Source organism: Haliotis rufescens, unplaced genomic scaffold (assembly GCF_023055435.1).
Source record: "Haliotis rufescens isolate VD_foot unplaced genomic scaffold, xgHalRufe1.0.p SCAF_10, whole genome shotgun sequence".
Lineage (NCBI taxonomy): Eukaryota > Metazoa > Mollusca > Gastropoda > Lepetellida > Haliotidae > Haliotis > Haliotis rufescens.
This window is the reverse complement of record NW_025963780.1, coordinates 14,800,336-14,813,949: the sequence shown is the minus strand read 5'-3', so window position 1 is coordinate 14,813,949 and position 13,614 is coordinate 14,800,336. Positions and strand designations below refer to the sequence as shown.

The 13,614-nt window shown below is 44.1% G+C and overlaps 1 protein-coding gene across 1 annotated transcript; it reads right to left on the bottom strand.

Annotated features, from left to right (window-relative positions):
* Positions 1-101: 101 nt before the first annotated feature.
* On the bottom strand, positions 102-12,438 carry LOC124112092 (prostatic acid phosphatase-like). The gene is made up of 11 exons (XM_046472036.2): positions 12,290-12,438; positions 10,800-10,898; positions 10,625-10,711; positions 8,782-8,934; positions 8,545-8,640; positions 8,251-8,340; positions 5,480-5,600; positions 4,603-4,688; positions 2,856-3,048; positions 948-1,043; positions 102-215 (listed from the first exon to the last, which is right to left on the bottom strand). The coding sequence occupies exons 1-11, from the start codon at positions 12,371-12,373 to the stop codon at positions 130-132; spliced, it is 1,191 nt and encodes a 396-aa protein (XP_046327992.2). The 5' UTR covers positions 12,374-12,438; the 3' UTR covers positions 102-129.
* Between the last annotated feature and the right edge of the window lie 1,176 nt (positions 12,439-13,614).

Sequence of the window (13,614 nt, the reverse complement as noted above, 5' to 3'; positions counted from 1 at the left end):
AATATTTTGGGCGGTGACACCGAGCTATAGACCTGTATATGAGTTCAACAAATAAAGCATGCCATGTCCGACGCTACCACACAGAACAGACATGGTACACAATCAGGGAGTAGTATTTATTATCCAGGTTTATACACTGTCAGAGTCATCGGAGTGGGGATCTAGGGCGTCAGGGCTGTCGGCGTCCTGGTCTTCACGTCGTCCGATGATGGTGCCTGGAACACAAAGCCTCGGTTCACGTTCATGTCTCATGTCCCCGTGCTAAACTCTCTGTGGTACCCATATGTGAGGGGGGGGGGGGGGGGGGGGGGCTGAAGTGTTATGAGCCTGACTACGAAGGATGTATAGTACGCCCTATACGTACGTATACGCCCTATAGTACGTATAGTAACTCTTTGCATGTACAAGACTTTCCATACTTACAGGCTGCATTTGAACCAAACACTCCCAGGCAGTGTATGTATGTATGCAGGCATCAAAGTGATAAGGTCTTCTCTGGTGATGCTACCGCGTGATCATCAAATATCTGCTACTGAAAGAGAGTGGATTTGAAGAGGGGAAGAGAGGGTCTCGAAGATGAAACGCTACTGCCACCGCTAAGGAACATGTTTATATGATACATGATCGAGGACTAACCACACGTCACGCAGCCATGGGAGTGTTGAGAACTGTCTGGCAAGTATTGTGCTAATAATGATGACGTCATTTCTGCTAAGGAGGACGGGTGACACCACCAGGAGGTAGCTTTCTACACAAGTGGGGTCCAAGCACTTCAGCATCGTTGCCAGAAGTGTGTGCTTCTCGGAGGGGATTATGTTGTAAGATAATATATACAGGTTAATAATCCTAGTTAATTTCAGCTGTAGATTGGCGAAAACATCTCATGGTATTCCTGCAAGCAGTAGGCACCATGGAACATAATGTACTCAGGTAGGAGGACTGTTTACCTGTGCCGGAGGCGGCGCACTCGGCGTCCCAGTCTGTGGGAACCATGTCTTTGGTGAGAGACACAAACTTGGCCAGCGGGCACTGGGACGTACAACCTGCACACACAATGTTTAACACATTACTGATTATAGATGATGTCATAACGTCCCCTCTGGTGAGTCTAAGCAGAGACCATATAGTCTCTGGTCTAAGATAATATAGTCCGTGAAGAGATACCTTATTGCCATTTTACAGTGACGAGGTACCTTCACTAACAGATGTGAATACGTCAAGGTATAAGTGGTATTCGTTTTGGTCATACAAACAACACAGAGGCCGCCCTAAAGCTGTATTCAATTAAATCATGCATCCAGTTAACACCGTGCTTTAAAAAGCCACACCCATTGTATTGCTGGTATAATGTGAGTATATCAAAACGAAGAGATCAGGTCATTGCCGTGTTTGTTTTTTGTTATTGGTACATTGCACACCAGAGGTGTGTTATAAGGCTCTGGGATGATATGTGTTATTGGTACACCGAGGAGGGGTGTTATCGGTAGAGAGGCGATATGATTTATTGGAACACAAACAAAATGTGTTATTGGTTCAAAGACTACATGTGTCATTGGTACAGAGGCGAGGGGTGTTACTGCTACAGAAACATGATATGTTATTGGTGCAGAAACAACATTTGTTATTATTACAGAAACAAGACGTGGCTTGGTGTGTTACTGGTACAGAAACAAGACGTGGCTTGGTGTGTTACTGCTGCAGAAACAAGACGTGGCTTGGTGTGTTACTGGTACAGAAACAAGATGTGACTTGGTGTGTTACTGCTACAGAAACAAGATGTGACTTGGTGTGTTACTGCTACAGAAACAAGATGTGACTTGGTGTGTTACTGCTACAGAAACAAGATGTGACTTGGTGTGCTACTGCCACAGAAACAAGATGTGACTTGGTGTGTTACTGCCACAGAAACAAGATGTGACTTGGTGTGTTACTGGTACAGAAACAAGATGTGACTTGGTGTGTTACTGCTACAGAAACAAGATGTGACTTGGTGTGTTACTGGTACAGAAACAAGATGTGCCTTGGTGTGTTACTGGTACAGAAACAAGATGTGACTTGGTGTGTTACTGGTACAGAAACAAGATGTGACTTGGTGTGTTACTGCTACAGAAACAATATGTGACTTGGTGTGTTACTGCCACAGAAACAAGATGTGACTTGGTGTGTTACTGGTACAGAAACAAGATGTGACTTGGTGTGTTACTGCTACAGAAACAAGATGTGACTTGGTGTGTTACTGCCACAGAAACAAGATGTGACTTGGTGTGTTACTGCTACAGAAACAAGATGTGACTTGGTGTGTTACTGGTACAGAAACAAGATGTGACTTGGTGTGTTACTGCTACAGAAACAAGATGTGACTTGGTGTGTTACTGCTACAGAAACAAGATGTGACTTGGTGTGTTACTGCTACAGAAACAAGATGTGACTTGGTGTGTTACTGCTACAGAAACAAGATGTGACTTGATGTGTTACTGCTACAGAAACAAGATGTGACTTGGTGTGTAACTGCTACAGAAACAAGATGTGACTTGGTGTGTTACTGCTACAGAAATAAGATGTGACTTGGTGTGTTACTGGTACAGAAACAAGATGTGACTTGGTGTGGTACTGCTACAGAAACAAGATGTGACTTGGTGTGTTACTGCTACAGAAACAAGATGTGACTTGGTGTGTTACTGGTACAGAAACAAGATGTGACTTGGTGTGTTACTGCTACAGAAACAAGATGTGACTTGGTGTGTTACTGGTACAGAAACAAGATGTGACTTGGTGTGTTACTGCTACAGAAACAAGATGCGTTATTGGTACGAAGATGATATGAATTATTGGTTCAGAGACATGGTGAGTCGCACCTGGGATGGTGAGTTGATGAGGCTGTGTGTCATCGTTAGGGTCTGTGGATGACACATTCCTGTAGTACAGCTCCACGTGGAAGACACCGGCCCCTGTCTCGTGCAGCTCCATGAAGACGGTGGACGTGTAGGGCGGGATTAAGTTATTGTAGAGCTTCAACGCGCTCAGTATCGCCACTACAGTGGAGTCATGCTATGCAAGAGGGTAAATAAAGAGGGTTACATGTTTAAAGTACCAACAGAGACATCCACGTGTAAGTTACTGTCAGCATTGCTATTCCAATATTTTCTGATTGAACCATTGACGACTTACACTTTTACTAAATTGTATTGATGTGAACAACATATGAAGTCTCTCGAAAAGAAACATACATGCCAAAGCTTTCTCAGTCTGGCAATTGCAGAGCAGATGTTTTCAGAGCCAAAATCCATTTTGAGAAAATTTAAGGGCATGTTCAAAACATAAACGAGGTTAGACTGTAAAACGTGGCGGAAAATATGCCCCGAGTCCACAACAAACTACAAATATACCACATTGCATAACATTTTGTATCGTCCTGCACATGACATTTAGCGAAATTCATGCATATTCATTGTCCAAACTACAGTTTGAGACCGAAGGCCGAGAAGGAATGAAACAGCAAGCGTTAAGGCTCGCTCTCCTGTTTTTTGTCCGCTCGCCTGGGTTCCAAAAATTTCATGTCCTTAGGGGTTTCATTTCTAACCCGCATTTTTTCATCTGTGTCTTCCTGTTCTCGGGGAAATAATGTTTGAATCTGTCGGTAACTGACCATGACATTTAAAACAACCGCCTTCTCCCGGACATATTTGTTCCGGTTCGTTACAGTCTGACTGTTGCGGTTCTTCTCGCCTCTTGCCTTGATTGACAGGTCATATGGACTTTGTTTTGATCCTACTCTCCGTTGATTGGCTACTGACTTTATGAGCGGGTCAAGTTATGTGCATAAATTAAACAATCACCTGATTCATGTCAGTACACAGTATGTATTCCTACACCTGGAATGTTTATCAATCTAGTCTTTTTTGTCTGCTTTGATATATAAAACTATTGGTAGTTAAACTATAGCAGATAACACATGTTTTCGTTGTCGAATTTTATAATAAGGATTTTTAGAGAATTGCAGACCATAGTTGAAACACAAAGGTCAAAACAGTTCAAACTTCAAGACATCGCGAAAAACGAGCAAATGTATTGAGTTCCAGTAACAACAAATGTATATCACAAAGTGATTAGAACCTCCTGAACAAATGCAGGTGACATCATTGGTGGGAACAAGGATAGGAGGTTTCAGCTTCATTGGTTGAGTGGTTTCTGAGGAGATGTTGCCAGGCGACGGACGACGGGGCAAGCAGGCCATGAGGGAAGTTCAGTCGACCCTGTCGGGGAGCTTACAATCTATTTAGTTTAGGGTTGACCAAAGATACTTTTTTCATTTCCTCGTTGGAATCATAACGACAATTGCCATGTTTCAGACTTGTCTAGTTGATTGTTCTAAAAATCCAAGAAAACACTTACCACAGTAGTATTTTATCTCTATGTTACACGATGCGCAACAGACACATGGTAGAAGGAAATCGAAAATAACCTTTGAATTAAACTGGAGTATCTACCTACAGCCTCTCGACAACAATGATCGGTGTTCACAATATCAATCATTGGATTGTCTGGTCCAGCCGTCTTATAGCTGGAATATTTCTGAGTGCGACGTTAAACAAACCAACTTACAGCCGAGAACATATTCATCTTGCTGGAGTAGCTCTTGTACGCCACCTTCAGATGTGCCAGCTCTATCCACTTCTTTAGTAGAGGACCTACAAGACACACATTTATTGTCAGATATGGCGCTGGATAACACTGACAGAACAAAATACAACATAGGTGTATTCTCAAAAGCCCCTAAGGGAGAGAGCTTACAAAGATATATTTGCATGTGAACATGCATGATACATTGTTGCGAATACTTTAATTATAAAACTTAACATATTTTTTGACGCACTCCCGGCTGCACAACTATTGACGGTGAAAGGGAAATCATCAAAGTTCATTTAACAATGAGCTTACTAAAGTCTCAACGCCAACAGTGGTCTGTCCATAGTCCACGATGGTTCATCATACGGAATAAACAAATCACAAAACTGTGCACAGTATGCAAGGTACTTCTGATTATAGCTAAGTTACACCAGTGATAACCACAAATAATGCATTCCACAATTGTTCAAAAACTTGTTGTGGATTGCAAATATATACTGCACTGCCTGGTGTCCCCAGGAATGTATACATATTGTTCTGTATGTTTAACACGAGAATGTGTAACAACCAGAAGATTGAGAGACACGCTGTTGAACTACAGTCAGTGGGAATCGTATCCAGACGACACAATGCAATGTGCGCCAAAACAAAACTTGCATACGTGAGATTTAGTTATAAGTGCAATGAGTTTAGGAAGAAGGCTGTTTAGATGTGTATGCGAGTGAACTTGAGAGAATATGTCTCTACGTCGCTTCAGTCCCCGTGCAGCTACTGCCAGACATTCCATGGCAATAGCAAATAGTTATTGTATTGGGTGACGTACAGACATTTCATTTCATCATTTAATCATCACCTCCTTTTAAACGGCCGACGTTGTCACTGAACAGAAGATCGTAGCCAATTTGTTGCAGCTCTCTGAGTTTAGTGTAGACGGGTTGATTGACCCAGGCTGGCCAGGTTATATTGTGGGTTTTCTGAAATATAATATCATTATTATGTTCATGTTGACAAATAATGAGAATGTAGTTACTGATAGTTAAGCAAGACTAAGATGAAACAGTATAATATTGTTTCTTCTATTCACTCTACGTATACGTTAGTTTAAAAACATATCCTCTCCCGTCCTGGCAGTATGTTTTACCCAGCAACGAAGTAATCCGTTTCTGACTGCATGTCATGCTTTGTGACTTACCGCAAAAATGGCGCGTACTCGTTTCTGACTACATATTGTGCACTGTGACTTACCTCGCAATGAAGCGTACTCGTTTCTGACTACATATCGTGCACTGTGACTTACCTCGCAATGAAGCGTACTCGTTTCTGAGTGCATGTCATGCATTGTGACTCACCTCGCAATGGCGCGTACTCGTTTCTGACTACATATCGTGCACTGAGACTAACCTCGCAATGAAGCGTACTCGTTTCTGACTACATATCGTGCACTGAGACTTACCTCGCAATGAAGCGTACTCGTTTCTGACTACATATCGTGCACTGTGACTTACCTCGCAATGAAGCGTACTCGTTTCTGAGTGCATGTCATGCATTGTGACTTACCTCGCAATGGCGCGTACTCGTTTCTGACCACATATCATGCACTGAGACTTACCTCGCAATGAAGCATACTCGTTTATGACTACATATCGTGCACTGAGACTTACCTCGCAATGAAGCGTACTCGTTTCTGAGTGCATGTCATCCATTGTGACTTACCTCGCAATGAAGCGTACTCGTTTCTGACTACATGTCGTGCACTGAGACTAACCTCGCAATGAAGCGTACTCGTTTCTGACTACATATCGTGCACTGTGACTTACCTCGCAATGAAGCGTACTGGTTTCTGACTTCATATCGTGCACTGCGACTTACCTCACAATGAAGCGTACTCGTTTCTGACTACATATCGTGCACTGTGACTTACCTCGCAATGAAGCGTACTCGTTTCTGACTTCACATCATCCACTGTGACTTACCTCGCAATGGCGCGTACTCGTTTCTGACTACATATCATGCACTGAGACTTACCTCGCAATGACGCGTACTCGTTTCTGACTACATATCGTGCACTGAGACTAACCTCGCAATGAAGCGTACTCGTTTCTGACTACATATCGTGCACTGTGACTTACCTCGCAATGAAGCGTACTCGTTTCTGACTTCATATCATCCACTGTGACTTACCTCGCAATGGCGCGTACTCGTTTCTGACTTCATAACACCCAGTGTGACTTACTTTGCAATGGCGCGTACTCGTTTCTGACTTCATATCATCCACTGTGACTTACCTCGCAATGGCGCGGGCTCGTTTCTGACTACATATCGTGCACTGTGACTTACCTCGCAATGAAGCATACTCGTTTCTGACTTCATATCATCCACTGTGACTTACCTCGCAATGGCGCGTACTCGTTTCTGACTTCATATCACCCACTGTGACTTACTTTGCAATGGCGCGTACTCGTTTCTGACTTCATATCATCCACTGTGACTTACCTCGCAATGGCGCGTACTCGTTTCTGACTACATATCGTGCACTGTGACTTACCTCGCAATGAAGCATACTCGTTTCTGACTTCATATCATCCACTGTGACTTACCTCGCAATGAAGCGTACTCGTTTCTGACTTTATATCATCCACTGTGACTAACCTCGCAATGGCGCGTACTCGTTTCTGACTGCATATCATGCACTGAGACTTACCTCGCAATGACGCGTACTTGTTTCTGACTTCATATCATGCACTGTGTCTTACCTCGCAATGGCGCGTACTCGTTTCTGACTTCATATCATGCACTGTGACTTACCTCGCAATGAAGCGTATCTGTTTCTGACTTCATATCATGCAGCGTATTCGTTTCTGACTACATGCCATGCACTGAGACTTACCTGCAAAGTAGCCTTTCCGTTCCTGGTAACATAATCATGCCGTGGCCCTCCTTCTAATGAAGCGTGTCCGCTACCGACAACTGCACTGTAATGTACTGCTACTGCTACTTACTTCGTATGGCTAACCACGAAACAAAGTGTGTGCGCGACTCGCTGCATTAATGTACCATGGCTAACCACGCAATAAAGTGTGTGCGCGACTCGCTGCATTAATGTACCATGGCTAACCACGCAATAAAGTGTGTGTGCGACTCGCTGCATTAATGTACCATGGCTAACCACGCAATAAAGTGTGTCCGCTACTCGCTGCATTAATGTACCATGGCTTACCACGCAATAAAGTGTGTCCGCTACTCGCTGCATTAATGTACCATGGCTAACCACGCAATAAAGTGTGTCCGCTACTCGCTGCATTAATGTAACATGGCTAACCACGCAATAAAGTGTGTCCGCTACTCGCTGCATTAATGTACCATGGCTAACCACGCAATAAAGTGTGTCGCTACTCGCTGCATTAATGTACCGTGGTTAACCACGCAATAAAGTGTGTCCGCTACTCGCTGCATTAATGTACCATGGCTAACCACGCAATAAAGTGTGTCCGCTACTCGCTGCATTAATGTACCATGGCTAACCACGCAATAAAGTGTGTCGCTACTCGCTGCATTAATGTACCGTGGTTAACCACGCAATAAAATATGTCTGCTACTGGCAACATGTCATGCACCGCTACTTACCTCGCAGTGAAGTGTGTCCGCTACTGGCAACACGTGTTGCACTGTAAAAGGTTTGTAACCTGATTTACTGCTTAGGAATCTGACGAAATCCTGAAAAATGTGGGAAAACATTGAATAATATTTGTATCATATTATTAATAGTGCATCCTCGATGAATACAGTTATTGAAGCTAGAAACAATAACGAAAATAGGAAGAACACATCTCTCTTCACTGGCCCGAGAGAAGATAAGTCGCCCCAATGTTGGGCAAACATGGAAGTAGTTGGATTTGTATTGAAAGAAGTGTACATTACCATATTTCCAGCCACTAGCTGCTTAACACGGTTAGACGCAAAGTTAACAGTCTGGAGTTGGTCGTATTTCTTACAGGGCTTTTCCATGGCCAGCATCTGAAAATGATATTCATTAATCTATATGCTTGTGCTGGCGCAGGTAAAAACATTCACTCACTGGGTTATACATCACCGTGTAAAGCATTATGATTGTGTTATCTACGTTATTACATGATATAAGTGACTATGGTTTTTTACGTTATCCCCAGGCTCTGGCCTGGTGTGGACGGGGATGGGCTGCCAGGGGATGTTGTTGTTCCACACTTGGTCCCCACTTGGAGGGTACAGACCGGCCAGGTTGGAGTAGGCAGACATCAGACACCTGTCCACGTCTGAGCTCTCCACGGTGATCTGGAGTGACATCAGTGAATAAAATTCCTAACCTTATACTGAAACTTAACAATGAACCATGTACGAACAATGTTTTCAATAATGAAACAAAAGTCGGGAAAGGATCACAGAAACAAAGAAGCTTTAAGCGCTCCTGGTACATAAATGCAAACAATATAAACACTACTTTGGTAACATAGTCTTCCATGGCGGAAAATGAGTGATTGACACATTCATAAACCCTACGCATCTTTGCATCTTTTGCAGGTACTTGACACGTGTTACCAACCTGTGAGTGCAGGTACTGGTCATGTGTCACCCACCTCGGTCTGCAGTAACTCGTCACGTGTCACCCACATGTGACTGCAGGTACAGGTCATATTTCACCCACCTCTGAGTCCAGGTACAGGTCATATTTCACCCACCTCTGTGAGCAGGTACTCGTCATGTGTCACCCACCTCTGTGTGCAGGTACAGGTCATATTTCACCAACCTCTGAGTCCAGGTACAGGTCATATTTCACCCACCTCTGTGAGCAGGTACTCGTCATGTGTCACCCACCTCTGTGTGCATGTACTTGTCATGTGTCACCCACCTCTGTGTGCAGCTATTTGTCATGCGTCACCCACCTCTGTGTACAGGTACTTGTCATGTGTCACCCACCTCTGTGTGCAGGTACTCGTCATGTGTCACCCACATGTGACTGCAGGTACAGGTCATATTTCACCCACCTCTGTGTCCAGGTACAGGTCATATTTCACCCACCTCTGAGTCCAGGTACAGGTCATATTTCACCCACCTCTGTGAGCAGGTACTCGTCATGTGTCACCCACCTCTGTGTGCAGGTACAGGTCATATTTCACCAATCTCTGAGTCCAGGTACAGGTCATATTTCACCCAACTCTGTGAGCAGGTACTCGTCATGTGTCACCCACCTCTGTGTGCATGTACTTGTCATGTGTCACCCACCTCTGTGTGCAGCTATTTGTCATGCGTCACCCACCTCTGTGTACAGGTACTTGTCATGTGTCACCCACCTCTGTGTGCAGGTACTCGTCATGTGTCACCCACCTCTGTGTGCAGGTACTCGTCATCTGTCACCCACCTCTGTGTGCAGGTACTTGTCATGTGTCACCCACCTCTGTGTGCAGGTACTCATCATGTGTCACCCACCTCTGTGTGCAGGTACTCGTCATGTGTCACCCACCTCTGTGTGCAGGTACTCGTCATGTGTCACCCACCTCTGTGTGCAGGTACTCATCATGTGTCACCCACCTCTGTGTGCAGGTACTTGTCATGTGTCACCCACCTGTGTGCAGGTCCTCGTCATGTGTCACCAACCTCTGTGTGCAGGTACTTGTCATGTGTCACCCACCTGTGTGCAGGTACTTGTCATGTGTCACCCACCTGTGTGCAGGTCCTCGTCATGTGTCACCAACCTCTGTGTCCAGGTACTCGTCATGTGTCACCCACCTCTGTGTCCAGGTACTTGTCATGTGTCACCCACCTCTGTGTGCAGGTACTCGTCATGTGTCACCCACCTCTGTGTGCAGGTACTTGTCATATGTCACCCATCTGTGGGTGCAGGTCGTCGTCATGTGTCACCTACCTCTGTGTGCAGGTACTTGTCATGTGTCACCCACCTCTGTGTGCAGGTACTTGTCATGTGTCACCCACCTCTGTGTGCAGGTACTTGTCATGTGTCACCCACCTCTGTGTGCAGATACTTGTCACTGAGAAACCCAGAGTAGCGCCGACGGATGAAACGGCCAAGCGAGTAGTGTTGTTTCATTCCTTCCTGAAAGCCAGTTTTCAGCAATATAACATTTGTTAATGTATCTTTATCTTAAGAGGGTAAGGTATTTTAGAGCAGCGTCGTGACGTACCATGGTGAGCCATCCTAGTCCCTGGGGCCAGTACTTCTCGATGGCGTTGGGGTTGTTGGGGTACGTCATGAAGGGACTGCGGTCACCGTGTCGGTATACCTGGGTTGCAATAAGTGAAGAAAGGGGGGTGTAGCTGCAGGTTGTGAGTTTAATGTACTTCCCCAAGCCCCTTACTCTCCTGACCTTGACCCTTCGACATGAAGCTCTTCCCTAAACTAAAATTACTGTTGCGTGACAGCCTGCTGTCGTCTATATGAGTAACTTCTGAAATGTTTTGTGCCATGTATTACCTAATTGGCAATACAGTACACATCACCAATAGAATTGTACGTCAGGCACGTCAAACGTTACGCCACTATTATTTGTAGTCATACGACACACACTTGGTGCTTTGTTTGTAGTCATGCCATACTAAACATAAACTAAGGAGCAAAAGACACCTCTCAGTTGATATTTAAAATGGCTTTAGTTCACAGGAGAGAGCAGATTTCAGTGTTTCGAAGCTGACGACGAGGAGAACCGTATGGAGGTGGAGACGTCATGGTTTGGGGCGGCATCTGTTGCCAGATCTGGTGATTATGGAAGGACTCATCACTGCACAGAGTAACATCGACCAATCTCTCTACCCTGTTATAGTTACCTTACTTGCAACAGAATCTCCGGACCCTGTTTCAGCAAGTGTAAAGGCACTATACAACGATGTGCCTTGGCCAGCACAATCACTAGAGTTATCACTTATAGAACACGACCAGGTCGTCCTCATAACAAGCACAGGTCCTCCGAGAAGAATGGCGCTGAATCCAATTTCTTGCGATTACACGTCTCACATCTCCTGCCAGTCGTGGAGTTGGGCGTGTATTGATGCCAATAGGGTGCATGCACGATATTGACTGATATGTGTGACATCCTGAAGAACGAATTCATGTTTCATGTTTCAGTCTTGATGGTTGATCGACTACTGAACAACTGACCATTACACCAAACTGTGGAAACAGTGTTTCATGTTTGTCTCATGCACGTCATAACTTGTAATGATGGGAATTCAGGTCTTTTGACAATACAAGTATTTTTCTTGACATTGGTTCATTTCTGTTTTTAGGAACAAACAATGTTGGTTGGTAGCGTTTCTTTTGTTCGTCAGTTTAGGATATTATAATAAACTATATACATACATGCATACATATGTTTATGTAAGGGTAAATGATGCTTAGTGGGCCTTTTTAATCCACAGCGGGACAAGTGGAGTCAATTACCCAAGGATAGAACACAGTGACTTGCATAAAATGGAATAGTTTAAATGATAAATGAATAAGTATTACAGGCATGGTGGATCTCATGCCCATGTCTCTATGTAAAGATTATGGCCTTATTGGGGTCGAGATTGTTTACTGAGGTTGAAACTATTTTTTTCAAGCAGATGGATGCTGAGCTCTGCATTCACGCAAAATTCTAAACTGTTAGAATCCCTTAGAAAAGAAAGGTTTTCTCACCAGATTGACGAGCCTGAGTGTGGGGGGAGCTGCGTGACAGACTGCCCAGCTACAGACAAGTACAACAGTAAGTGTTGTCCACATATCCACGGAAGCCTTGACTGCCTTCAGTCACAGAGATACCAATTCCGTGCTGGCCGGCTGGGAGATACAATCTCTTATCTTTAACGCGCTGCCTGACGTTATTGGCTAACTTCAGAGCTCGCAAAGTCTTTGTACAGCACACTGCTAAACAATTAGTGCATAATATTGCTTAAGGTATCGGTTATCCGACATTTAACATAATAATCTACATATAAACAATGTCTACCGCAGTCTGCTAAAGTGCAGCCTTTAATACAAATTTACCGACACCTAAAATATATTTACCAAAAAAGTGGTGTCGAAAACTGTCCCAAATCTCCACACCATACAATGAAACTGGCTTAACCTTGTTGTCAAACGGCTTAATTAAAGAGTAATTGTATAGGTATACATAGGGTTTAACGGTGTAACTTATTTATTCTAAACAAGGCCTGAACTCCACTCAAACATTCTAAATATTCGTTAGCTGAAATGTTAAATATTCTAACTGCTGCAAACGTTTTGGAATACACATTGTACGCTAAATAATATGCCATCAGGTTTAATATAAGAATATCAAGTGTCAAAGGCCTTTTTAAAGTCGACGAAAAGGCATTAGAATCTCCCACCAATCCTAGATAAATACTCCTGGACAAGCCAGTGTAAGGTGGAGATGTAGGGTGTGCAGTCACAATTCCAAAACAAATGCCTTAGCTTCTGGAAACTTATCAAATTAATCCACAAAGCGTCGTTGTAGAAAATAATGGCTATACATGTCCATCAATGATATGTCTCTATTATTATTGACATTGCCTTTCTTACGAACTTTGCACATTATGCTGGATATACGTCATCAAAATGTTATTAAATATAAGAGTGACATAGAGAACTTCCTCGGGTTCAGATCTGGCAGCTTCAGCCTCTTGTTTTGTCACATCTCTGTTGAGAACCGCTTCTGTGGTCTCATGGAAGAGCGTCCGCCAGGAGAGCGAAAGGTCTGGGGTTCGATCCCAGACTGCGTCATACTATAAGAACTTGTTGTTACCCTGTCTGGTGCTCAGCATTAACGGGCAAAACAACAACTGGTTGGCTCTGAGTCAGCATATTGTGTCTGAGTGGGATATTCATGTTAAACTGCGGCATCTTATCTCAGTAGGCTAGCCCTATGAAATCGGCATTACTAGGGCAAGCACACACACACACACACACACACACACACGCACGCACGCACGCACGCACGCACGCACGCACGCACACACACA

Excerpts from the sequence above, each read along its gene's own strand:
- LOC124112092 (XM_046472036.2), bottom strand. The coding sequence starts at position 12,373 with ATGTGGACAACACTTACTGTTGTACTTGTCTGTAGCTGGGCAGTCTGT. Across the intron at positions 10,899-12,289 it reads CACTCAGGCTCGTCAATCTG|GTATACCGACACGGTGACCG; the intron begins GTGAGAAAACCT and ends ATTGCAACCCAG. Across the intron at positions 5,601-8,250 it reads CGGACACACTTCACTGCGAG|AAAACCCACAATATAACCTG; the intron begins GTAAGTAGCGGT and ends ATTATATTTCAG.